General features: G+C 38.3%; 1 protein-coding gene across 3 annotated transcripts in view; it reads right to left on the reverse strand.

Annotated features, from left to right (window-relative positions):
- Positions 1-27,901, reverse strand: part of CD109 (CD109 molecule) — a 130,633-nt gene that overhangs the window by 20,974 nt on the left and 81,758 nt on the right. For all 3 annotated transcript variants that reach the window (XM_047102643.1, XM_047102642.1, XM_047102641.1), the window contains 9 exons: positions 24,814-24,888; positions 24,334-24,394; positions 20,488-20,629; positions 19,466-19,583; positions 16,576-16,689; positions 14,934-15,152; positions 13,522-13,666; positions 10,002-10,178; positions 403-484 (listed from right to left, as the gene is read on the reverse strand). In XM_047102643.1, coding sequence (XP_046958599.1) covers positions 403-484; positions 10,002-10,178; positions 13,522-13,666; positions 14,934-15,152; positions 16,576-16,689; positions 19,466-19,583; positions 20,488-20,629; positions 24,334-24,394; positions 24,814-24,888 — 1,133 coding nt within the window. The remainder of the gene's footprint in view (positions 1-402; positions 485-10,001; positions 10,179-13,521; positions 13,667-14,933; positions 15,153-16,575; positions 16,690-19,465; positions 19,584-20,487; positions 20,630-24,333; positions 24,395-24,813; positions 24,889-27,901) is intronic.

The raw sequence follows: 27,901 nt of genomic DNA on the forward strand, positions 1-27,901 counted from the left end.
CTGCCCTCCCTCTGCTTGAATGCTCTCTCTCTAATAAAAAACTTTCAAAAAATAAAGAAAAGAACTATGTCACAATCACTCAGTATTTCTAACCCGTTTTTCTTGTCAATGACACGATCATTGTAAGTATTTTTATTGTTTTTCTCACCACAAAAAAAAGGATGTATGACTTATCTTTTCTAAATAAAAACACTTTACTTATTATTGCTTTAAAACCATATTTTAAAATGAAAATCTACTTTAAAGCCAGGCAATAGGAAAAGAAACCTACAAGCCTATATACACAGGGACACATCTGTCAATTTCATGGCCATTTTGAGAGCCCATTGGCTATTAACTGGCAATTAATTGGCTAATGAGAGCCCATTCATGGCAGATTTGTTCTGTTAGTAAAACACTTACCAAGTACTACCAGAAGGGTCATCATTCCCAAAAGCACTGAAAGAGCCATCTTCCCTCTGATAGAGAAGTTCTCTCTGATAACCTGAAGACACAAAAATAGATAATCAATGTATCACAACTTGAAATGAATGAGTTTCTAATCATGCCTCTATACTGAGGAAACATGAACAGAGAATGGGAAAGAAGATATCAAATTAAGAACTAATATTGAATACTTTCTACATTAAGTGCTGTGAGAGATTTAAAATATCAACACTTTTTAAGTAGAATGTGTAAAATAAGAACTGTGATAACCCCAAATTAAATTCAGAAGAATACTATAACAGAGACAACAATTCTAGCCATTTTAAAGCAAGCAAAATTAAAGGCCAAGTTTTATTTAACTCTGTAGTGTTGACTACAATAGTTTCCATGCTTAATCATATAAAACTGTTTGTACCTAAAGTATCATAATTAAAGTTTAAGGCTAAAATGAAAGGTAAAAATACTTTCAATTTTTAGGCCAACAATATCAGGGGAAAATTGCTAAATAATCTAAGAGAATTGCTTTAAAATTTTTTGGCCATGGCCAACTGAGGTAAACCAAAGGACCAACTGGTGTACCAACCACCTCAATCCAAATTCTCATTATAAAAAAAAAAAAGAAAGAAAAAAACATGGGGTGCCTGGGTTCTTCAGCCGGTTAAGTGTCTTTCACCTCAGGTCAGGATCTCATGGTTCATGAGTTTGAGCCCCACATAGGGCTTTGTGCAGACAACTGAGAGCTTTGGTTTCTCTCTCTCTCTCTCTCTCTCTCTCTCTCTCTCTCTCTCAAAAATAAATAAACGTTTTAAAAAATTAAAAAAACAAAAAACAAAAAAGAACCCAGCATTGGTAATGGAGTCTCACTATACAAGTAAATCGAGGAGGGGGTTAAGGCTCATGCAGCTGCTTTAATAAAAGCAGATGATTCATATTTGCAAACAAATAGTGCAAATAAGGCAGATGTTTCATATTTGCAAAGCAATGCATGCAGGTCTCAAAGACCAGTGACTGAGAAATCATAGGCCAAACACTAAAATATTCACCAAACAACCCACAACAAAGTAAGTTGCTAAAAATGAAATTAAAATAGCAGTAATTTATCCAAGATTCCACTACAGGCAGGTGATGTCACACAGGATGAACTTTGCAGCATGGTCACATAGAGCCTGGCAACCAGAAACATTTATAAAATGTTGAATTCAATCCCTCGTAAACTCCAGTAACAAAAAAAGTTTACTTTATGAATAACACATTTTAGAAGAATCAATAACTAGAATTATTCATATTTAACTAACAAAACATGAGCATTAATGGTTTAAAATTATAATCTGCTCTTGCCATGTCCCAAACTGCCCTCCCTTCTTGCCTTTCCCAAGACACCCAGATCTGAGTATCTGACTTAAGCTACAATAAGATAAAGAGTGTAAAAAACAAGACACTGTTTCATGGTGATCTTTAACACCTCTAGTAAAAGAAATATAAACAACATTTAGGTGATGTCAGAATTTTGCTTAATTTAAACAATGGGGTTATAATCTTGATATTTAAAACTGAAATACTACAGTACGATAATTAAATATCCAACCTTTATCCAACACTATGTGTCAGAAACTGTTCAAAGCCCTTTCAGATATTAACTTAGGTTAATTCTCACAACAACCCTATGATGGAGATGCTATCTAGAGGTAGCATCTTGAGGGATAATGACACTGGAACTCAGAACACGCCAAGTGCAAGGTCATACAGCTGGGAGGTATTGAAGCCAGAAATTAGCCAACTTCTATGACCGGACATAGCCAAGGTTTATGTGTCCAAAGCTGCTGTTTCCTGCTAGCTCACAGAACTCTTTCAGTGATTAATGTATGAAAAGTCCTCAGAACAGTACGTTTTACATGGCAAGCCCTCAATGAACAATAGGTATCACTCCATACTATGAGCATAGGATAAGGCTTTCTAACCATCCAATTTTTAAGAAAATATTTAACAAATTTAACCACAAAATTGTTCTAAACTTTTCCATGGCAAAACACACCATTAGCAAAGTTAAAAGATGATGAATTAGAAGAAAATATTTGCAACATGTAACACAGATAAATGGCTAATGTCCCTAATATTAACATATATATCTTTATATATGATTACTACATATCTACACATATATTTACATAAAGTATATTTTAAGTTTAGAGAAAAAAAGTAAAAATCCTACAGAAAAAAATGGGACAAAAGAAAAAAACAATTTCACACACACACAAAAAAGAGAGAGATGGACCTCAATATATGAGAAAATGTTCAACTTCGTAAGTGAAATGCAAATTAAAACTACATTGAGATACCATTTTTCACCCATCCTATTAGCAAAGATTCAAAAGTTTGACCACTCATTCCCTTGGGGAAGGCTGTAAGGAGACCAGTACCTCTTTCATTGCTAGAGGGAACTCAGAATGCACAACTGCTGTGTAAGGGAGTATCTATACCTTTTGACCCAATAATGCCACTTCTAAGATTCTACCCTGAAGATACACCACCAACAATGCAAAAATATGTGCAGAAAATTATTCATTGCAGCATTATTTGTAATTGCAAAAATACTGGAAGTAGGTGCACCTGGGTGGCTCAGTTGGTTAGGCATCTTACTCTTGATTTCAGCTCAGGTCATGATCTCACAGTTCGTGAATTTGAGCGCCCCATTGGGCTCTGTGCCAGAAGCCTGAAGCCTGTTTGGGATTCTTTCTCTCTCTCCTCTCTCTCTCTGCCCCCCCCCATACATTCTATCCACCCACTTCCCTCTCTCTCTTTTTCTCTCTCTCCTTCCCTCCCTCCTTCCCTCCCTCCATCAAAATAAATAAATAAACTTAAAAAAAAAAAAAAAAAACACTGGAACTACCTACATGCCCCTGAGTTGGAGACTGACTGAATAAACTGTAGAACATATTCAGTGGAGTCTATGCAATTGTGAAAAAAAGATGAGGAGTAGGTCTCTGAACTTATAAGAGTGATTTCCTGGATGCACTATTAAGTGAAAAAGACAAAGTCTAAAATAGCATGTATCATATACTACCTTTTGTGTAAGAAAAAGAGGAAATAAGAAAAAATATATATGTGTTCATTTCAGCAGAGAAAAAAGAAACTAGAAATGAAGTTACCCACAAGGAGTTGGGAGAAGGGATACAAGAGGGAGAGATACCCCTTCACATATACCTTTTAGAATAAGTTTGACTTTTAGAAACATACTAATGTTCTACATATTCAAAAAAGAAAACAAGTAAGAATAGGAAAAAAAATGATAGGCATTATTAACACTACTTTAGCTCACTTCAACATGTTTTAGTCTTCATAAACATTGAAAATAACATATCATATAATCTCTTTCTTTTTCAGAGGCAGAGTTCACAGAGAAGCAGAATAACTTTCTAGTGTTTACAAAGGAAATTAGCAAAAGAGTCCAAGACATTCTCCCTCAATTTCCAATTCAAGACTAAATCCACCAGATAGCAGAGTTTCACTGTGAACTTGATGTGACAGAGGAGGGGAGGAAAGGAGAAGGCAGGAGATGAGAGGAGGGAGGGATGGAAAGGAGAGGAGAAAGAAGAAAAGAAAATGTTCAGGACCCATCATCACTAAAGGAGGTGCCTCTGTGGGGAGAAGGACCAATTTCTAAAAACAGGACCATGTGCCTCCAAGCCCCCAAATCACATCAACAACTGCAGTTCCAAGTATGAGTTATTGTAAAACCAGTCAGAGAGATGAGATCATGCAGATGAGATCAGGGCTTATGGAAATTACCCCTCAGGTGGCTGACCTCCAACAGTCCCCATTAATATCAACAACTAACACCATTCCTCTCCTAGGGGCAGCCAGCGCAGAGGAGGGGGAGGACTCACAGACAATCTCTAGCTGTGGAGTATATTTCTTGAGCTGGCTTAGATGACCCTAGATTCCAAACCTCCAGCTCTGCTCCTATGGCAGAACAAAGAAGAGAATCAGAACCTAGAGAGAGGAACTTCTATGACTCTCCTCATAGGAATATCCTTTGAGGTTTCCTTCCTCACCTTAAACCAGCCATGCATCATCAGAGAACCCTCAGCTGCTTATCCTGAAGGACCCTGTTGACTTGGCTGGAATATTTACCATAAACACAACGATTCAACATTCAAGGGCAGTCAACTCAGTTAGAGACTTTTCGTGATAGGTAAAAAAGGCAAAACTATGGTCTTCTCTAAAAGTTTATGAGGAAATAGAAGTATTGCCCTAAGTTCCTAGTTTCATGAATAGCTCTTGAGTTAGAAAGCAATAGTTCAGTAGGAATTAGGAGATACTTCTCAAAACTAAAATACAGAAGAAGTCAAGAGTTGATAGGATAATGACCCAGGAACTATTATTTATAAAGGGCCAGACAAGATACATACTTACTGGGTCATGAATTTTCTTTGAAATGGCCATGAATGTAAAATATTTTTAATTTATCATAAGAAAGATGAAAACACTGTTCATAGAAACAAATAGAAAAAGACTCTAAACATAATGTGACTTGGTTTACCTCAAGTGTCAAAATTACATTTAAACAAAAGAAGTAAAATCAGCTCCTTGTAACTCTATCACTCACCTCCTCTGGTAAAAAGCTGATAAAAAACATTTTCTGTACTAAAAGAAAAGTAATCATCCTCAACACCCTTACTCTGTATGATACTGCACATGGAAAGTGCGAACTTACTTCCTGGATTGTTAGTTTTTCAGTGTCTTCACTATCGCCTCTAGCCGCTCTTGTGACGACCAGAAGCAGCATCAGAATTCTCAAACCTATTTTTCCCGTTTTTATGTCAATGGAAAAAATACGATGTGTTTTCAACTAGGCTTGGTCTGAGTCTACGCTTGAAAAATAGAGCCACAGGCACTATGATTTAAATATCTGAGGAAAACAAGTGGTTTAAATCTCTAATTCACAGGATCTCTAATCCTTATCAAAAACAGTTTTTGTTTTATGGTTCTATTTTTTCTTTCTGACAGCAAAAGAGACTTCATTCAATGATGTAGCTGTTGTTTTGAACAAAAAAACAATGGGTTAGGTTACAAGGCTCCTGGGCCAAGCATGATTTAAGTAAAACAATGCTCTGTTCATAAATGACATTTAAATAATATAATCATGACTCATGCCAAAGCCACTTTAATTTCTTGAAAAATAAAAACAACTACGGTATATTTAAAGGACTTTGGCAAATGTGATGGCAAAAGAAAAAACAGTCTCTGAAATGAGACACTGATTTCATAATGAAAATCATTATACCAAGAAGCTTTTGTCCACTACTTTTAAATACAATTCAGTTCAGCATGTGAAATAATGTGTTTGGGGGAACTCCACTGTGTTGACTTCCATCAGCCACTTCGCCAGCTCAAAAGGTGAGCTGAAGCCACGGGTCCCATTTCCTAGCTAAGAAGAACCTGCCAAGGCCAGGTAGAACCTTTAGTGTTTATAAACAATCACTGAATTATGGAAGTACTTGAGAGATGTTCTGGGCCCAATCTCCACTTTAGGATGATGAACATAAAGCTCAAAGAAATTAATATTGACAGTAATTCATTCATCCAGTCTGTATTTATGGAGTTGCCTATATAGTGACACAATGGTGAGAAGATTAAACACGGTGCCCACTGTCAGGGAGCTTACCTTCTAGTGAAGGAGACACACAGATAACAGGCAAACAAAATTTTAAATAATGTTAAATGTGGTGAAGAAGGGGCACCTGGGCAGCTCAGTTGGTTAAGCATCCAACTTCAGCTCAGGTCGTGATCTCACGATCTGTGGGTTCAAGCCCCGCATCAGGCTGACTGCTCAGAGCCTGGAGTCTGCTTCGGAGTCTGTGTCTCCCTCTGTCTCTGACCCTCCCCTGCTCGTGCTCTGTCTCCCTCTCGCTCTCTCAAAAATAAATAAACATTAAAAAAAAATTTTTTTTGGAAGTGTGGTGAAGAAAATGAAATGGAGTCATATAAATGAGAGTTTCTAAATAAAAGAAAGGCCATTCTGAGGGAAATGCCACCTAAATGAGGAGAAGGAGCTAAGCCATGGAAAGACCAGGGAAGAGGATCCCAGGAGAAGAAAGAGCAAGGTGAGAGACCCTGAAGCACCATGGAGCTGCGAGTGAGTGTTCCAAATGTAGCCAAGAGTGAGCCAAGGGAGGGCAGCCTCAGGCAAGGTGAGAGAGGGAGGCAAGGCCAGTTCACCCACTGGAGAACCCATTAAAGAATTTTAAGCAAGGAAGTGACATGATTTTAACATTTTCAAAACATCCGTTTTATTGTACGGGGAGCCTGTATTGAAGGGGAATGGGCATAGCAGAGAGGCTTTCCAAAGGGAAGCCACTGGAGTTGTCCAGGCGAGCAGTGACAGTATTTGAATGGAAGGATTCACCACGGGATGGAGACAGTGGAAGAATTTCACATTTGCTTCTGAGGCAGATGGACAAGACTTACTTGCTGACTGTGGAACCTAACTCCCTGGTCAGATGCAACTAACTATACTATGCCTAAGAGTTATTGGGTGTTTACTGTGTTAAAGTATGAAAATGTTTTATTTAACCTTCAAAACAGCCCCATGAAGTGGGTATTTTATTAGCCCTGTCTTATGGGTGGGAAAACGAGGCTGGGGGAAACCAGCCTAACATTACAATCCATAAAGCATATAAAATATGGAATTATGTGGCATTTTCTAAAATATTTTGCTTTATTTCATTAAATTATCCCAAAGAATAGTACCAAATTATAAAGCAACAGTCTAGTTCCTATGTACTTTCTGCTTGAAGTCAGTCACACCACATTTTGAATACGTCAGAATCTTGTTTTCAAACAGTACAGAGTTAAATTATGACAATCCCAAATATTCTTCATCTCCTTTAATATAACCATTATGGCAATGTGTAAAATCTCATTTGTTTTTAGCATGGCACTGACTACCACAGGGAGCACTTGGTGCCACTTCCTAATCCTAATTATGATAGAACTTGAAAATATAAGCTCTTGTGTTTAAATACGAACGATCTACAAATACATGTATGAAGGAGGATAATTTAAAGTTTATTTATTTATTTTTGAGACAGCGTGAGAGAGAACAAGTAGGGGAGGGGCAGAGGGAGAAGGAGACAGAGAACCCCAAGCAGGCTCTGCACTGCCAGCACAAAGCCTGACACAGAGCTCGAACTCATGAACCATGAGATCATGACCTGAGCTGAAATCAGGAGTCAGACGCTAAACCAACTGAGCCACCAAGGTGCCCCTGAAGGAGGATAATTTTAAATGGGCAGCTCTGTCTGGAAAGAACCAATTGCTAGATCTTTGAGGACTTCCTGGAAGACCTAACCACATTTGAGGCCTGCAGGGCCTGTCTCTAATCTGAGGGAAAATATACCACTATCTCTTTCCCCCACAGCAGCACCCACGTCACACCCCGCTCTGATTCCAGTCCCTGGCCCTCCTCAGTTTATCCTCTCATGCAGCCTATGGCTCCTGACTCACAACCCTCTTCCTCTCTCTTAGCCCTTGTCTGTGCCAGCCTACCCCAGGGAGAGCTTTGGACACTGGCCAGCTTTTCCTCTTCGCTCCCACATCTTACAGCTCACTCTGGTCTAATCTGACACTTCAGATTCTAACCTTTGCTGTCTCCTTCCCTATAGGAGCCCACATTCCTCTCTCACTATTTTATCAGAAGCCCCATTGAGACCTCTTGCACATTGGCCATACTCAAGCATCTTGGCCAATTCCTGGACCTTTTCCATCCTAAGCTTACTGCTTTTAACAACCTAAGAACATTGCAAAGTAAAGTTATCCCCTATAGGTCTGAGGAAGAGCATGAATTCCAGAACCAGATCACCTGGGAGTAAACAGGGGTAAGTTATGTAACCATCCTGTGCCTCAGTTTCCTCATCTGTAAAATGGTAGAAGTGACAGTACACCCACCTCCTAGTGTTTTGGGAGGAAGTAAACGAAAACACTTGTAAAACATTTAAACAGGGTTAGTTATTACCATTATTACATAAAATTTTGTTCAGGATAAACACATCCCTACATAATGAGGGAACTTGGAAGAAAAGCTCACATCAAAATAGTGTCTTTAAGCTTTCTAATTCTTAACTGTGGAGAAGTTAACAAAACCTAACAGCTGGCCTCTATTTGCATTTAACCCATTCATTCTAAAAAAAAAAAAAAAAATAACAAAACACTTGGGAGTTTAAAAGGGTGGACTCGATTTTTTGATTATACTAAACAAGGATTTTTTTTAGCATTTTGCATAAACCACTCTAATCCTCACGAGTTTGATGGCAGCAGGTATCCCAAATCGTAACGAGAGATAAACTCAGCCACACAGAGATTTGGCTAGAAGTTCCCTAACATGGAAAAGCAAAAGCGAGACTGAAACTTTGGGTGGTTGGCTTCTGGAGTATTTGAGGAAATCAAATTTACATTATTCTTGTTAAAAATGTTTTTGTTGTTCTCGAAGTATGGACTGTAAGAGCATGGACTCTCAGGCCAGGCAAGGAGTTCAAATCCCATCTCCGCCACTCACTTGCTACGTGACCCTGGGAAAGTTACCTTTCCTGTGTCTCAGTTTCCTCATCTGTAAAAATAGGGGGACAATACTAACACTGTGAGCATTAAATGAGGTATTAGGTGCAAAGGGATTAGAACACTGCCTGGCACATATAAGCACTCAGCTAATGATAACTGTTGTTATTTGCAAGTTGCAGGCACAAAGCATCTGGTGTCTGGGAACAAACACCTCTCAAGGAGTCAGGGGAGAGTAATACCCAGTGTGGTATTTTCTGAAGGGCCAGCAGGGCCTCCCCATGCAAACTGTTCCCTCCTAACTCCCACCTACTTGACACTTTAAACGCACTGAGAAGGTGCCCGCCCCATGACACCACATGTGTTTATGTACAGACTGTCTTCACTGAACAGAGAATTTCTTGAGAAGAAAGGCCCTGACCTCCTCTGTTTCCTTAGCAGTGGAACTGACACTGGCACTAACAGATGCTCCATAAATGTGGGATGAATAAATGAACAATCAGTCCTCTAGATGTTTAGTAGCTTTAAATTTTAGGCCCCTTATTAAAATACAAGCCCCTCTAGGGGCGCCTGAGTGGCTCAGGTGGTTAAGTGCCATTACTTCAGCTCAGGTCACGATCTCACAGCTCATGAGTTCAAGCCTTGCATCTGGCTCCGTGCTAACAGCTCAGAGCCTGGAGCCTGCTTCAGGTTCTGTGTCTCCTTTTCACTGCCCCTCCCCCACTCACACTGTGTGTGTGTGTGTGTGTGTGTGTGTGTGTGTGTGTGTGTGTGTCTCAAAAATAAACATTAAAAAAAAAATACAAACCCCCCTAGACACTAACTCCTTAAACATGTTAGCAGCAATTTGTGACAATTACATCTTCCCATTGCTCATTCTTTTAGCACATTTCAGCACCATCTAGTCCTACAACCACAGAGCAAGGACAAATCACTTTATTCTGAAATATGGCATAGGGTGAACTCTGCCTAAAAAAAAAAAAAAGTTTTTACAAATAAAAGCATATTTCTAAAATGCTTACCTTGCCTCATAAATGAAAGGGCTTTTTCTTTTAAGTTTTCTGTCAGTTGTTTCTTTTTAGTTAGGTAATCCAAAACATAAATATTTGGAGCAAAATTTATCATATTCTGTTCACCACAGCCATAAGGCATCCGAATCAATGAGGCCAAGCCATTGATGGAAGAACCAAGGATATCCCCTGAAAGCACAAGACATTCAATACATTCAGCAAATACTCAATAACTGTACCTCCTGGTGGCAATGAGACTCCCATTAAGTACAGAAGGCATCGGACACTGAAGCAATAGTTATTCCACTGCTTGGAACAGAGTACAAACATTACATCAAACTTTTAGGAAGACTGGCCAAATAACTGATAACACAGTGGCAATGAACTTGTAAATTATGTGACACATTAGACTCTTAGCTCAGTTAAAGATGTGGCATACACTAGGCAAAAAATAAGTTTAAAAAATAATTCTTGGACAAAAATATGTCAGGGATTGATCATCAGGAAACCACCATTTTTATATAGGAAAGGAATGTTTTATTAGTAGTATTCTTCACATAGCTAGAACCTCATTCTGATTTCTTACTAAGACACTATAAGATTTTTTTAAGGGCAAGGCTTAGAGTAGTTTTCACTGTGTTCTATTTAGCAACAACAAAGTAGAATTAACCAGTCAAAGTCTTTCAATGAATATCACAGTCAAAAAGGATTAGGAATATTCTTCAAAGTTAGTAATCTAAAATTAAACAAAATGCATGTTTAAGAGACACCTCTATCCAAATTCTAATACCATAACTGGGGAAACAAGTAAAAATTCAGAAATACAGAGGCTGAGTTCTAATTCTGACCCCACTGTGGTTGAGCTGTATGGAGAAGAACATTCTTCTGTCTATTATTATATTTTAGAAATTTACACCATTCCAAGTCCAAATACTTAGTGAGCATCTAATCCTAAAATAAAATTTTAAAAAATGAATCTAAAAAATAAAGCCCTCTTTTAAATGAATAAGCTGCAGCCATGCTAGCATATGATGTCTTAAAGTTTAGATGTTAACACCCGTTAACACGTTAACAGATGTTAACAGAAAAATAGAGGTTATATTATTACCACTTATGCTTTTATGGTTTCTAATATTTAAAATGAACATAAACTTAGATTCTCCATATTCAAAGAAGCAAACTAATATTCACACTAATATTCTGGGCTACTAAATAGATTTTTTTTAATAAATATCATATAGGACCACCTGGGTGGCTCAGTTGATTAACTTCAGCTCAGGTCAGGATCTCACAGTTTGTGAGTTTGAGCCCCATGTCAGGTTCTGTGCTGAAAGCTCAGAGCCTGGAGCCTGCTTCAGATTCTGTGTCTCCCTCTCTCTGTCCCTCCCCTGATCACGCTCTGCCTCTCTGTCTCTCTCAAAAATGAATAACATTAAAAAGAAATTTTAAAAAATGTATCATATAAAAATACAACTTGAAATGCCATTCTTTGCGCCACGGTTAAAAATCAAACCTCAACAGTATTTCAGTAACCAAAGATAGATTCATTCAATGTTAGAAGTGGTGGTATACATTTGAAATTCAAGTCTTCTTCCCTTTGTGTGTATGTGTGTATGTGTGTGCATGTGTATTGCATCCCCTGTGTGCGTGCTGCACCTCCCAGCATCACAACACTGTGGGAGAATTTATTCCTCTAAGTAGAGAGCTTATTTAATTCTTCTTAAGGTGAACGAGCCGAGCCCCATTTGGGGCTCCATGCTGTCAGCACAGACAGAGCCTGCTTCAGATTCTCTCTCTCTCTGCCCCTTCCCTGTTCTCTCTCTCTCTCTCTCTCTCTCACTCTCTCAAAATAAATAAATAAATACTAATTTTTAAAAAAGAATTAGGGAAGCCTGGGTGGCTCAGTTGGTTGAGTGTCTGACTTCGGCTCATGTCATGATCTCACAGTTCATGAGTTCGGGCCCCGCATCAGGCTCTGTGCTGACGGATCAGAGCCTGGAGCCTGCTTCGGATTCTCTGTCTCCCTCTCTCTCTGCCCCTCCCTTGCTTGCACTCGGTCTCTCTCTATCTCTCTCAAAAATAAATAAACATTAAAAAAATTTTTTTTTAAGAATTACATTCAAGGCTCCCAAAAAGTCCTCTATGGAGGGCTTGGTTGTTGGAGTTATAATGGAAAACACTACACCTACAGATGAGATTTAAAATAACTTCTGAAAAAGTGCCTTAGGTCCTGACATCTTGAAGACCTAACAAACTATTTATATTCGTTAATCTTCATTAATCTAAACATTTCCTTCGGTTATTTGTAAAGCACAACTACATAAACAAATCGTTTGTGTGGAAGCTCTGTTTAACAGCTGATGCAAAAACACACTTAGGTTGCCAGAAGGTGACTAGGACAGGGTGAAGTCAGTGGCTTGCTTCCTGTTATAAAGGTTATCTGTGTCCTGCACAGAGAACTGCTCTAGGCAAGAGAGCTCAGCGTTTGGTCATCAGAAGCACTTGTGGAGCCTTTTCAAAATATACACACCCTAACCATAGCTCAAGAAAAGCTGATTGCGTAGGTCAGAAGTGCAGCTCTTACAAAGCTCCACACAAGATTCTGATATTATCAGTGGTTGAACGCCACAGAAGCCAGAAGCTCTGCCCTTAGAAATACTCCCTCCCTTGGGGCCCCTGGGTGGCTCAGTAGGTTGAACGTCTGACTTCCGCTCAGGTCATGATCTCATGGTTTGTGGATTCGAGCCCCGAGTCGGGCTCTGTGCTGACAGCTCAGAGCCTGGAGCCTGCTTCGGATCCTGTGTCTGCCTCTCCCTCTGCCCCATGCCCACTCATGCTCTGTCTCTCAAAAATAAACATTGGAAAAAAAATTTTTTTTTAATTAAAAAAAAAAAAAAGAATCCCTCCCTCAAGCCACATTATAAATGAGCGTTGCTAGTCAAAGAGTGATCTTCACACACATCAGAAGCATCAACATCAACTGGGAGCTTGCTAGAAATGCATAATCCAAGGCTCCACCCCAGGCCTACTAAACCAACATCTTCCTTTAAACAAGATCCCCACGTGGGGCACCTGGGTGGCTCAGTGGGTTGAGGGTCCAACTTTGGCTCAGGTCATGATCTCACAGCTTGTGAGTTCAAGCCCTGCATCAGGCTCTGTGCTGACAGCTCAGAGCCTGGAGCCTGCTTCAGATTCTGTGTCTCCCTCTCTTTCTGCCCTTCCCACACTCACGCTCTGTCTCTCTCTGTCTCAAAAATAAAGAAACATTAAAAAAAAATTTTTAAACAAGATCCCCACGTGATTCAGATGCACACTGAGATTGAGAACTGGTCTAGGTAGAACACATATCTGCTAGTCTTTCTACTGTAATCAGTAGTTGGTACCAACTAAAAACTTTAGCAACCTCTTCTCATTAGGACTAAATTAGAAAATACATCTATAATAGATAACAAATGTGTTATACACACACACACACACACACACACACATATACACATAAACCTGGAGTCATGGCAATATATTGTATTCTTACCAATTGCAGTGATCTGAACTCTTTCACTACCACTCACTGTGTTGGGAGGAAATGAGAAACTCAAAGTTTTCAGGGGAGTTTGTAATTTGTGGACAGCCAAGTCTAACAAGATGGATTGTGAATACAATTTTTCTATTCCTTCAGCCTGTTGGAAAAAAGGAACACGATTAACATGGTCTCCACTCATCCGTCTACAGAGAGTTTTATGCAAATAAGATAAACATCTTGCCTGCAGTGTCTGTACTATGCGTACATTAGGTAAATACCTACCATTTTTGATTCGCTTCAAATCTGTTAATAAATGCTTACTTTCTAATTAAAGTAGATAAAACATTTCATGAAATAGCAATTGAGAGGTGCCTGGATGGCTCAGTCGGTTAAGCATCCAACTTCAGCTCAGGTTATGATCTCACAGTTCGTGAGTTCAAGCCCCATGTGGGGCTCTGTACTGACAACTCAGAGACTGGAACCTGCTTCAGATTCTGTGTCTCCCTCTCTCTCTGCCCCTCCCCCTCTTGCATTGTCTTTCTTTCTCTCTCTTAAAAATAAATAAACATTTAATAAAGTTAAAAAAAAAGAAATAGCAATTGAAATGATAAAGGAGAAGATGAAAAGGTAATGATAAAAACTCTCTGAGGTAAATCCTATTATTATCCAAAGAGAGATTTAAAAAGAGAGAGAGAGATCAAACTCCTTGCCCAAAGTCACACTTGACAGAGCTGGCATTTGAACCTAGGGCTGTCTCACCCCAGGACACAAGTGCTTACCCACCAGGCTGAGTTTTTCTGCATAATGCCTTCTCTAAAGAAAAATCTACAAAATTGCTTCTAACTATACATTCAAAATACATACAACTGTAGATTCAAAATCTACATATCAACTTGGCATGATTTTTTTTATTTTTTTAATGTTTATTTAATTTTAAGAGAGAGAGAGAGAGACAGAGTATAAGCAGGGGAGGGGCAGAGACAGAGAGGGAGACACAGAATCTGAAGCAGACTCCAGGTTCCCAGCTGTCAGAACAGAGCCTGACACAGGGCTCGAACCCACGAATCATGAGATCATGACCTGAGCCGAAGTCAGACGCTTAACTTACTGAGCCACCCAGGTGCCCCTCAACTTGGCGTGATTTGATAGGACCCTAATGTAAAACAGTTTGTAAATGTAATTAATTGACTGCAAAAGAGATTTGCTATATAGACATATCATAAATTTGAAGAGGAAATGGGTGATTACTTCCAAAACATATTATGTATCTTTACACACAGATGAGATAACAATTAGACAATACCAGGGTGGAGGAGATGACCTACTAGATCTTGCCAACAAATTTAACCAAGAGAAAAACCATCTTCTGTTTCCTTTTTAATTATATATTTCCGTTTCAATTATTCAAGACTTCAAACATTTACCTTTACTAAAATCCTCTGGGTGACAGCATCAGAAGCAGCAGGTGAAATGGCCGTGACTGTGATTGGAATTTCCCCCAGGTGTGTTGGCTTGACTGGGAAAACAACAGTTGCCCCATCCTCACTGGGAACCAGAATGGTCTGCTGGTGTCCGGTCGCATTTATTTCATTTAAAGCCATTAGAATATCAAATTTGTCACTTTTCTCAATGATTACTTGAACCTGGAAGGAAAATTATCAAAAGTTTTGTATAATAAACGCTCATAAGTAAAGTGTTGCTTTAACCACATCAAGTGCTATTAAATCCATGAGGCTCAAGACTGGAGAAAAAGGAGACAGAGATTCAGCCAAGAAGAGGATGAGAAGGTTATCAGGGAAAACTTCATTTTCCTATGTTCTCCTCATCCACTTCAAGATTTGTGGGAAAAGGGCACTCTTCGGTTCCATTTCTAACATTAAACTCCCACTAACATTAAATTCTGTCATCATCCGAAGGCTTTGAGTGGGAAGGATGTGCCCAGAAAGGTTATTTCATGTCACAGTATTGCCACAAGCCTGATTTAACTGCATCATCCTAGGACACTGGTCCCATTAGAAAAACCTAAGACAAACAGGATGCAGGGTTATTACATCTATTGAGAGTCTTGGCTAAAATTATCCCAAGGAAAGAATGATGCCGACATCAGTCCTAAAGCATATGTTGGTTGTAAACTTGTGTAAAGTCTGTCAAAGTTGCCAGTCTTGCCAAGGATGGCATTTATCTAGGCCTTACACTTCATGAATTGTTTTCCATTTATTTTCTCATCTTTTTCTCAAAATACTTTCTGTAGAAACAAGAATTATCATTCCCATTTTACATTAAGTTATTTGCTGGTAAGGGGTAGAGTGGGACATCGAATCCAGGCCTTCTGATTCCAGATCTTCTGCTCTTTTCAAAGTACCATTGTTGACTACGTTAAAAAGTACAATTTAAAAATAATTTACAAACACAGTGCTTAATGAGATTGTGGCATTTTCACTTAACGAAGTTAATAACATAGTCCTACTTACTCTGGGGGGAAAGAATTAATCACTTGGTTAGCACTACAATGGGCACAACACAAACGGTGGCCTAAGCCTGCCTTCCAGGGAACTGACTAGCTAAGGAAACATTAGGCACATGACTCAAAACACAAAGCCTTGTTTTGAATACATTGTATTCAAAACAAAATACATTATAAAAACATGGAAACAACGCATAACAGAATGGGTGAGGAAAGATATCCTAGTTTTATGCCAGGTCTTGAGAGGAATAAGTCAAGGAGCACAGAATGGCAGTGCAAAGGGGCAATGCCTCTAGATGTGGGGAAGGCTGGGAAACAGCACAGGGAGTCAGGAAAGACACAGACCTGCCTCACATACAGTAAGGAAGTTACGTGGTTCAAGTAGAAAACATGTGCAAGAAATTAAGAAAGAAAGGACAGACACACTAATACAATCCTTAGACATTAATAAGTAGAAGAAATTACTGACAAAGTGTGTTTATTTTCAATCTCTCATGTATAAAATGCTTACATGCCCAGATGCCCAAACATTAATAACCCTGTGTGTTTTCTCCATTTTTTTCCTGAAGTGTGAATGATTAACAAAACTTTTAATACATTACCTCAGTGGCATCTTTCAAATAATTGAATATGGTTACTTCCAAAGCAAATTCTTCACCTCTGATAACAGAGTAGGGAAGATTCAAAAAAATGAAAAATGGCTGGAAGGCTTGTAGCTGGAAAAAACACAATGAATACATATTTTATTGAAGTCATAATGCTTCATATTACATGCAGTTAAAAGTAAATCTCACAAAACCTATGAAGCCTATAATTTCACATAGAAATGGCCACTTGCCTATCAACAGAAAACAAACAGCAACTTACCCCAAATGAATGATGATGATAAACTGATGTGGCTTATGGTATTTAACTAAATATTAATCACTACATTTTACTAAATGCCTACCAGGATGCAGGAACTTTATTTTTTTTATCATTTTATTTTATTTTCATCATGATAATCGGTGTACTGTCTAATCCTCACCCCCTACTACCCCATCCTCCCACCCATCACCCCTCTGATAACCATCTGTGCTATAGCTAAGAGTCTGTTTCTTGGTTGTCTATCTGGTTTTTTTTTTTCCTTCAGTCATTTGTTTTATTTCTTACATTGTACATATGAGTGAGATGATATGGTATTTGTCTTTCTCTGACTCATTTGACTTAACATTATACTCTCTAGCTCTATTCATGTTGTTGCAAATGCCAAGATTTCATTCTTTTTTCTGGCTGAATAATATTTATATATATACACACATATATACACATATGTACACATATACCACATCTCCTTTATCCATTCATCTATCAGTGGACACTTGGGTTGCTCCCATAGTTTGGCTATTGCAAATAATGCTGCAATAAACATGGGAGTGCATATGTCCCTTTGCTTTAGCATTTTTGTATTGGGGGGGGGGTAAATATCCAGTAGTGTGATTCTTGGATCATAACGTTCTATTTTTAGTTTTTTGAGGAACCTCCATATTGTTTTGCACAGCCAAATTGGCTGCACCAATTTGCATTCCCACCAACAGTGCAAGAGTGTTCCGTTTTCTCCACATCCTTGCCAACACTTGTTGTTTCTTGTATTGTTGAATTTAGCCATTCTGACAGGTGTGAGGTGATAGTTCATTGTAGTTTTGATTTGCATTTCCCTGATGATAAGTGATGTTGAGTATCTTTTCATGTGTCTCCTGGCCATCTGTAACATCTTCTTGGGAGAAACAGCTGTTTATGTCTTCTGCCCATTTTTAATTGGATAATTTGGTTTTGGGGTACTGAGTTTATCAGTTCTTTATATATTTTGTATTTTAACCCTTTATAGGATATGTCATTTGTAAATATCTTCTCCAGTTCAGTAGGTTGCCTTTTAGTTTTATTGATTGCTTCCTGCACTGTCCAGAAACTTTTTACTTTAATGTGGTCCCAACAGTTTATAGGTACTTTAATGCACATATTTTACAGAAAAGAAATCTGAAATTCAGATATATCTGAAACGAGTACAAGATCACATTGCTAGTAAATGAAGGAACCAGAAACGGATCCCAGAATGTCTGATGCCAAAGTCAAGCTCCTGACCTACTGTGCTATAATGACTCCACCAAGTGGCCAAATCAAACAACCCCTGTTTTAGACTCGTGGAAAGTCTAGACAATGTTCTGCTTACTACGTTCTAACATATACATGCACATGTACTTCCTCATTGGTGACCCAATTCTGATACTGTTGGCCAAATCCTTCATGGGAAGCTGAACCCCTACCTTGCCTCTGAAAGCAGCCATTGATTAATTTAGGCCGATGGTTGTCACTGGCAGCAGTAATTTCCTCTAGAGGTTTACTTAGACATTTGTGAAAGTGTCTTAGATTGTCACAATGATTGAGGGGCACCAATGACACATAGTGGGTGAAAGTTTGTAATGCTCAGGACAGAAGAACTGTCCCCTGTCCCTCATGATTCTTGAATATCTCTTCAGACATTCATGTAAAGTACCTTCTTGTAATGACCTGAACTTCAAACCTAATTCCAACTTATATATGAACCCAAATATTGGAAATATACTGCATTTCTCAATACACACTGAATTTTTCATAAATACGGCTATTTTATAAATCAACAGAAGACTGCCCTTTGTTTTGTTTGTAACTTTACCAAAAGTCGTTCAGTTTCAGAAACCGACATCACCACAGGCAGTACTACTCAAGGTGTTTGAGCGGCTGAAACAATACCTGTACATCAAACTTGATTTGCAGCTATTACACACAGGGTGATTCCATGCCTGGAGTAAACAGTTAAATATGTATGACTCTTAGTGCAGCTATGACTGACAACTTATATACTGTAATATGTATTACTTTATTACAGATTACTTTCCTTTTATTTCTCAATATTTCACTTCAGGCATCATATGGATTTTTTTAATTGAGTATGTAAGTATACTACATTTTCTATGACTTGCATTGTAGATGGTAAAGGGGAAAACAAAATATCTGTTATAAAAAGGGGGCTTCAGGTATGACAGAGGTGAGAACTACTGGTCTAAGACCAAACATGTATATTCCTCTCGCCAGCGACTGGGTTAGGAAGTCACATATGCTGCAATCTGACCAGAAATGTGAAGGCATGTCTTCTAGGGGACATCTTGAGAAGTTCTGCTCATCCTTATCAGAAGGACACACAGAAACCCTCTGTCTTCTGGCCTTTGGAAATGGTTGGATTCAGTCAATAATAAACTTTTTATCCAAATCTTAACATGGATGGAACACATTTAGGAGTTCAATACAGCTCACATTCTAAAGTAAATAACTAATAAAAACAAAAAGGAAAAGCCAAGGAACCTCTAAACACTGAGCAACATCATAAGCAATTGTTTTTTGAAAATCCATTGAAGAGTGGACACTTTTTTTGCTTTGGGTACTTTAACATTTATAAGCAACTCTTTCATATACTACCTCCACTGGAGTCCTGGTTAGTCCAAGACCTAAGTCCTCAGAGATCACAAATGCGGTAGCCACCCAAGAAGTGATAGAATCAGGCACGGTAACTTCAAAGTCTTGGTAAATCTTGGAACTAAAGTCAAGATAAAAATAAAAATCACAACCCCAAGAACTGACACATTTCCAAAAAAGTCAACATAACCTAAACCATTTTTGGAAGAGTTTTAGTTTTCCAAATTGTTTGCCTATCTAAATTTTTTTGAGTGAGCATGAAACGGCAGATCCCAAATTCTCAAGGACCAGGTCATTTAATAAGGCCATAACACTGCATCCTGACTCGTATTCCATTAAAAGCTTTCAACAATGTTTACACTTTCAGAATGACCATGATTTTCATAAATGTACAGATAATAAATACATATTTTCAAATTTAACTTGATTTATTTCTGTCAATTTACATGAAAGTTTCCCTCCGTATCCTGGTCATGTATTTGTGTGTGTGTGTTTTGAGCTTTGACTTGTGTCTTATTTCAAGTTTCCATACATGGCTGACTATAAAATATATGCATATTTCATGATTCATCTGCTCAGTCATCAGACCAGATAGCACAGGGTTTGTCAACTAAGCTGAGTCCCTCCACCACCTGTGCTGCTTCTCCCTGTGGCTCACGGGGATGTTTTACAAGGAGCTACAAGGCAGAGAGAGTAATCATCAGTACTTTCATCCCAAGGCAACAAGTGTACTCTCAGCAATTTTCTCAAACAAGAACCATGAGACTCCAAGGAAGTTCAAAACACCCTTCGTTAGAAGAAGGTCTATCTTCTCCTTAATGATACTCTCACTGCCCAATTTGCATGTGGCTTTATTATATACTACATTTAAATACACTAAATATCGTTCTAAGATAAAAAACCTCTTGGTCTATTTAGCTTTAACCACAATATGTTTGCACTTAAACATTAGAAAGAACAGAAAACTTGTTTAAAAATAACACTAAACAAAATATATATAAGCAAAGAACATGATAAATCTTTACCCCATGTTGGTGTCTAGCCAAATCCAAGTCTCTGGAAAATGCTTTCTGACACGTGGATCGCTAACCGAAGAGAAGTCATGGAAATCTACCAAGTATCCTTCATTTTCCTCCACAAACCTCTCGGCAAGTTCTACGCTGTCATCTAAAAATCAACATTGGCAACTGTTAGGAAAAAAGTCCCTGTAGAGAATGATTATAAACTCAGTCCATGGAATTGCAGCACCTCTCAGCTGAATGGGACTTTAGAGCTCATCTTATCCAACCCTCTCGTTTTACAGATGAGACACCTGAGACCCACAGAAGTCAAGTGACTTACACAAGGCACTGTGGCCAGTTACTGCAGCGCCAAAACTTAAAAAAAAAAAAAAAAAAAAAAAAAGTTTCCTGCCCATATGTCCAACACCTAAAAAACTACTTACAGTGCAGTTGCTAAAAAATAAGTTAAATCACATTTTTAAAGTTACCTTCAATTTTTCTATTCTTTTTAGCTCCCTAGTGCCAGTTACCAATGGCTATCCCATCCATAAGATGCCACAATCATCCTGTTTACTAACTTAAAAACAGCCATGTTGCCATACAAACTTTGGGTTACCTACTTCTATTTTTTCAACTTTTCTATAAGTCTATAATTATTTCAAAATAAAATGTAAAAAAAAAAATAGACTACAGTCAGTACCAGGGATACAAAGATGAATGCAGGGAGCTTCTTCACTCACAGTCTATTGGAGAAGACAAATAGAAAACTGTAGTAAACATGTTAAGAGTGACACAGACATATAAAAAATGCCTATTGTGCACAATAATGGCTGATTTTATCCAAAATCTGAATGATGAAAATAGTGTGAAGGGGCGCCTGGGTGGCGCAGTCGGTTGGGCGTCCGACTTCAGCCAGGTCACGATCTCGCGGTCCGTGAGTTCGAGCCCCGCGTCAGGCTCTGGGCTGATGGCTCGGAGCCTGGAGCCTGTTTCCGATTCTGTGTCTCCCTCTCTCTCTGCCCCTCCCCCGTTCATGCTCTGTCTCTCTCTGTCCCAAAAATAAATAAAAAACGTTGAAAAAAAAAATTAAAAAAAAAAAAAAGAAAATAGTGTGGCTAGGGGAAAAAAATTCATTTTGCAGGGGTTTTGGGGTTTTTTTATTCTGTTTTCTTTAAGTCTCCAGTTAAAGAGTACCCCACATGGGAAAGGGACACAAGGCAGGTAAGCTAAGTACAAAGGCATGTCCCAAATATGACAGTGAGTATTAGGTAAGAGGGGCGTAAAATGAGAAGAGAAAGAATGGCTAAATCCAGATATTAAATATCCAATCTCCCATGCTGAAACTTAGATTGATCCTTTAAGCAATTTTGACCTATTGAAGGTTTTAGAATAAATTAGAAACATGATCCAGCCCACAGCTCATGTTTTATAATGATAACTCTGGCATCAGTGTGAACAATGGTTTAGAGCTGGAGGAAATGGAAGGTGGCAAAGCAGTTAAGTTAGGAAGTTATTACAATAGTCAACGAGACACTGACAAGGGCCTGAAGCAAGGAGAGGAGAGGAAGAATAGTCTCAAGAGATGATTCTGCCCTGCCTCTTGGGTGGATGACTTCTGTGTATGCCCATGGCATGCTGACTCCCCCCACCCCAGTCCTCAGCACACTCTTCTAATTATATATTGTTTTGCCCCACTAGACCAAGTTGAAATCTCATTGCCTCGTACATACTAGGCATGCAATTACTATCATCACTATCCATTAAATAATGAATGAACGAACTGGATCTGAGGAATAAAATAGTAGGTAATTGCAGGCTTATAAGTGCTAAACATGTGTCATACAATTTAAATGTTTTTGAATTTAACATCATAATACCCTTGTAATACCAATAATATTATTAGCACTATATTTCAATTGGAGATTTGAGGTTTAGAAAGGTTAATTGACTTTCTCAGTGTCAAAACACCAGAACTTAAAGGCAGAAGTATTTGATGGCAATCCTTTTCTTAACTACCATGTTATTCCACATCTGACAGAGAGGAAGGAACTAAGGATGTGTTGTGGGTTTCTGATTTAGGCATCTAGGTAAATGATGATTTCATTAACATAGGTCTGAAATTATATCAATTCAAGGAATCACATATCAATAAAATTATATTAAGGAAAAGCAAGGCTGTAAAGGAAGAGAAGATCATAAACTTGGCTTGTGACATACTGAATTTAAGGTATTTGTGGGATGCAGAAACAGAGGGGTAAGATAAACAGTCAAGATGTTCCAGAGTTTGGGTTAATGAAGAAGATGTCAGGGAAGGACAAGGAAGTAGGGAAGAATGCTACCAAACTGAATAATCATGGTGGTCCAGGCCAAGTACTGGAGGAAAGTGAAAGCAGAAGGAGCCAATAACCCAGAATAACCAGAAGTCAAGACCAAGGAAGGTATTTGGTCTCTAGTAAGGACAAAGAAGGCATTCAATAGATTTAAGGGAGTGAGTGAATATCCAAGGTAGAAGGATAGGCATTTGAAATGTTAAAAGTAAAGCAGTGTTCCAGTGATAACGTGACCTTGAGTAACTACTGATGCCATAGTGCTGACTGCAAGATACATTATGTACTTAGGAACCCTGATCCAGAAGAGAAGCAGAAAAATGAATGCCAGTCACTTAAGAAGGTTTCTAGGGACACAGTATGCTAGTAGGAGGATCAAATTTCTTCTGTTAAACAGTGGGGAAAAAAAGGTAGAAGAAAGTTCTTAGGAAATGTAAAGGATACAATAAGTATTACTAACAACAGAATGAGTATGACAGTGGAAATCAGGATTTGATAAGTAAGGATGAAAAAAGATGGGTAAAAGCAGATACCAACAAAGAGAGAATGGAAAAAGATTGCTTAGAAGGTGTCTAGGATGGATTGTTACATGAAGAAAGCTAACCATACCATATTATCTTTAATGCATAGAAATCATAATGACTTCATAAAATTTTTAATACTATGAAATGATCTTTTTGCTTCAGGACAGAGGCTCGGGTATCCTGTAGTGTCAAAAATCAGCCCAAAGCTGGAGAGCCTGGGGCTTAGTGTGGAGTAACTGAGAAGACCTGACAGGAATAGGGAATCCGGGGATACAAATTGTGACAGCCTTACAAGATGATATTAGCATAATGTTACCTAAAGGAAAAGAGAACAACTCCTGGAGTTAACCATTCTCATTTCCACACTTCCTTCAGTCAAAACATTTCACTTCTTCCTAAGCACTCTTATTATTAGTTGGGTAGCAACTCTATTTAGCAACACAGGGAACTAGGATGTATAGATGTGACCCTGCTCAGGAAGAACTCAGACTGATGAGACATGCACGTGTGCAGGTGCATGCACTCACGCATGCTCACTGCATGTACCAGCATACTTATGGCATCTGGGTTATATTCTAGGTGAACATGCGTGTGTGTGTGTGTGCACACTGCATATACCAGCATACTTATGGCATCTGGGCTATATGCTAGGTGAACATCAAAATGCCAGAGAGCAAAATGTTTCAAAACTATGTTGTTCCTTTTATCTAATTCCAAAATAACAGCACAGTTTGCAATACAAATTGGAAGCATAGGATCTTCCAATATGCCCCAAAAAATAACCATTTCAAACAACTACAAGGGAGCAAATGGAAATCTAGACAGAAGCCCAGACAAATATTCCATGTCATGGCTCAAATGTACATTAAACTCCAAAGACTTTAGGAAAAGAGAACAGAAAATGAAATCACAATATCCATATCCATTAAACCAGAAAGCATCCATACTTATAAGTAATTTTAAATACCTGAGATGAAAGACTTAAATACTTTGAAAGCACATTGCTAGGTTCTACTTACAAACACCATCAATGTAATCCTTCATAAGGTTTGCATCTGTCAATACCCAGAGGCCACATTCCTAAAAAGAATAATTTAAAATTTTTTTAAATAAAAGTTTAAATGCTTTGTAAAATGTCACAGCAGTCTTCTATACTCTTAATTCACTCTTGTTCATTTGTTTTTATGCAGACATGAAAGTTTTGTGTTTTTTTGACTCTATCTCATTTTTGAGAATTTAGGTACATACATGAGCATTCTCTCTCTCCCTCTCATACACAGATACAGATACACACACACACACACACACACACACACACACACACTTTCCATTTGCTTTTAAAATTGGAAGGATGATTATCTTTCCATTTCAAATTATATTTATATAACACTATACTTCAACAACACATTTAATAAAAGGTTAATCAGATAATTCTGAAGGTGTTTGCAATAGTAAAAGATATTAATATCTTTCCAAATTATATAATAAGCTAAACATACCTGAAAAACTGCAAAAGAATTCATGAACATGCCTAAATAATACCCTGTGTTATAGAGCTCCAACTCATGGACCACCTAAGGAGAAGATAAAATATGTGGAATGAATTGATTTGTATCATACTGTTCTGCCCTCTGTAATATTTCTTGTATGTTACTTAGATAACACACAGCCCACATGCTTATCCAATTTGAAAGTGACACAAATGGAACAATAACAAATATTTGAATGCCTTATTCATGATTCAATCAGCTAAAATTACATTGATTCTTTTAACTTATTTTCACTCTGTTCATTAATCCAGAGTTCCTAAGAAATGTGGGCTTGAGGTTTGCTCAGGAGGAATTTAAATGTCAAATCCTAAACCAACACACAGGGGTCAGCATTGAAAACAACCCACACTTCTGGAAGAAATAAATGGGTTAAATTTGATGGTTAATATAAGTTCTGCAAATGTCACTTAACTACATTTTCTTAAATAACAAAAAGAGATAGTTTACAAAAAAGAAATGTAAATTATTAACAAACAGAAAAAATATTCAACCTCATTGATAAAGCACTGCAAATTATAACATCAATGAGATAGTTTTTTCAATATTGAGATATTTACATAATCACATTAGCAATGTTATTTTTTTAAGAGCAGCACTCACTACTAGGAAGAGAGAGTAAAATAGGCTAAAAGACTGAGTAAAGTTGGCAGCTCCCAAGAGGTAAACACAGATTAGAATATGACCTAGCAATTCCATCCCAATGTATATGCTGAAAAGAACAGGCACTCAGATATACATGTATGGCCAATGTTCATTGTGGCATCAGTCACAGTAACCAAAAGATAGAAACAACTTAAACGTCCATCAACAGAAGAATGGATAAGCAAAATGTGGTATATACATCAAATAGAATATTATTTAGCCATAAGAAGAAATGAAGTTCAGATACATGCTACAACATGGATGAACCTTGAAAACATTAAGCTAAGTGAAATAAGGCAGACACAGAAGGAAAAAATTTTATATGATTCCTCTTATATGAAATGTCTAGACTAGGCAAGTTCATAAAGACAAATAGATTAGAGGTGGCTGGGGCTGGGAATAGGGGGAAATGGGAGAATTATCACTTAATGGCTACAGAGTCTGTCTGGGGTAACAAAAAAGTTTTAGAAACAGATAGTGATGATCGTTGTACAACATGAAAGTAATTAATGCCACTGAACTGTCTTTCAAAAATGGTTAAAATGGCAAATTTTATGTTACATACATTTCACCACAATAAAAAAAGTTAAGATATTATACAGTTTGGTAACTATTTCAACCTATCTCTCTTATTTACATTAGCATTAACTAGACAAATTAAGACAAAGGCAGGAATACAAATCATGAAAGAGTCTAAGTGCAAGTTTAAAAAACAACCACGTTTGGAGCCCCTCGGTGGCTCAGTTGACTGTCTGAATCTTGATTTCGTCTCAGGTCATGATCTCATGGTTTCGTAAGTTCGAGCCCCGCATCAGGCTCTGCACAGGCCGTACAGAGCCTGCCTGGGATTCTCTCTCCCCCTCTTTCTCTGTCCCTTCCCCACTCACGCTGTCTCTGTCTCTCTTAAAATAAATAAATAAAACTTTTTTAAAAAAATTAAAAAAAAAACATTTAAAATCAAACACCTAGAGCACCTGGGTGGCTCAGTCAGTTAGGTGACTGATTTCAGCTCAGGTCATGATCTCGCGGTTCGTGGGTTCAAGCCCTGCATCAGGCTCTGTACTGACAGCTCAGAGCCTGGAGCCTGCTTCGGATTCTGTATATCCCTCTCTGTCTGTCCCTTCCCTACTCACACTCTGCCTCTCTCTGTCTCTCAAAAATGAATAAACATTAAAAAAAATTAAAATCAAACACCTGCATCCACTTTTTTTGCCACACTAACAACAACCGCAACTACATCCATGGTAAGCAAACACGGTGCTAGAACAGGCACCGAGAAGAAAACAACAGAAGGAGAAAACAGAAAATTTCATAATATCTCAACAAGCTGGCAAATACAACCAGTATATAGTCCAACTATAGACAATGGAGCCAGAGCCAGACATAATGGAGAGAAAAGATTTTAGTCCCAAGACTCAAACTCTGCTATAGGACACAAATGCATGCAAGTTCACCTTCCCCTGACACTCAGGCATGAATCAATGGAATTATCAAGAAGAAACATCTATCTCAAAAAGAAATCCTCGTTTTCTCACTGGCTCAACAAAAAGGCATTGCCAAGGCTGGAGCAAAGGCTGATGTCTGAAAATCATTTCTGGAATATCTAGCACACTTAAATTTTCCCAAAGTGTTCAAGAGTCTCTCAGCACCATGTATAAATTTAACAAGAACAAAAGAAACCAAAATGGTCTATTACCACAGGCTCCTGATGCCCTTCTCCAGAGCCAACTCTGAAGAAACAAGAAAAGCAAGTAGGAAACTTGGATGAGTGGTATGAGAAAAGCCTGAGAAGAGTAAAAGATAACTTTAACTGGTGTGTTGGGAGGAAGTGGGTGGCAGAAAGCTGCTAGAGGCTATCTGGAGAAAAGATTTTTTAATTCTGCTCTTGCTTCTTTCCAGGAAGCAGCCTTGGGACAATCATTCCTTGCATTTTCACTGCCAAAATCAGCAGCTGCACCAGCAGCCTACACTGCCTGTGTAAGGGTCAGGAAGATAATACCAGGTCAGCACCTCTGCTTTTCTGGTGGAGAAACTGAGGAAAACACATGGACAGACCCATGGCCACAAGCACTCACTCTTCCTCTGCACTCCAAACCCTAAAAGCTGGTGGATCATGACCCCAAAAAACTGCCTTTTCTTGGTGATGCTTTTCCCTAAGAGCTTAAAAGTGAAACATTGAATAAAAGCCAGCAGCACACAGGGAAGATCAAGAGTAGTTCTCTAGTCTCTGAAGCTTGACCCCTCCCCCTCTTTAAACTTACAAGACTTACACAGATTGGAATGGGGTGTTCATCCTTCCCCAATGGACAATATCAGAACAGCTGCCAAATCAACTACATCCAAAGAGTATGACTTCCATAAAAGACATCCAAATGGACAACACGTAACATATGAT

The sequence above is a fragment of the Lynx rufus genome, unplaced genomic scaffold, assembly GCF_022079265.1.
Source record: "Lynx rufus isolate CCGP_SWC_20201006 ecotype Redwood Valley unplaced genomic scaffold, mLynRuf1.p SCAF_6, whole genome shotgun sequence".
Classification (NCBI taxonomy): Eukaryota; Metazoa; Chordata; class Mammalia; order Carnivora; family Felidae; genus Lynx; species Lynx rufus.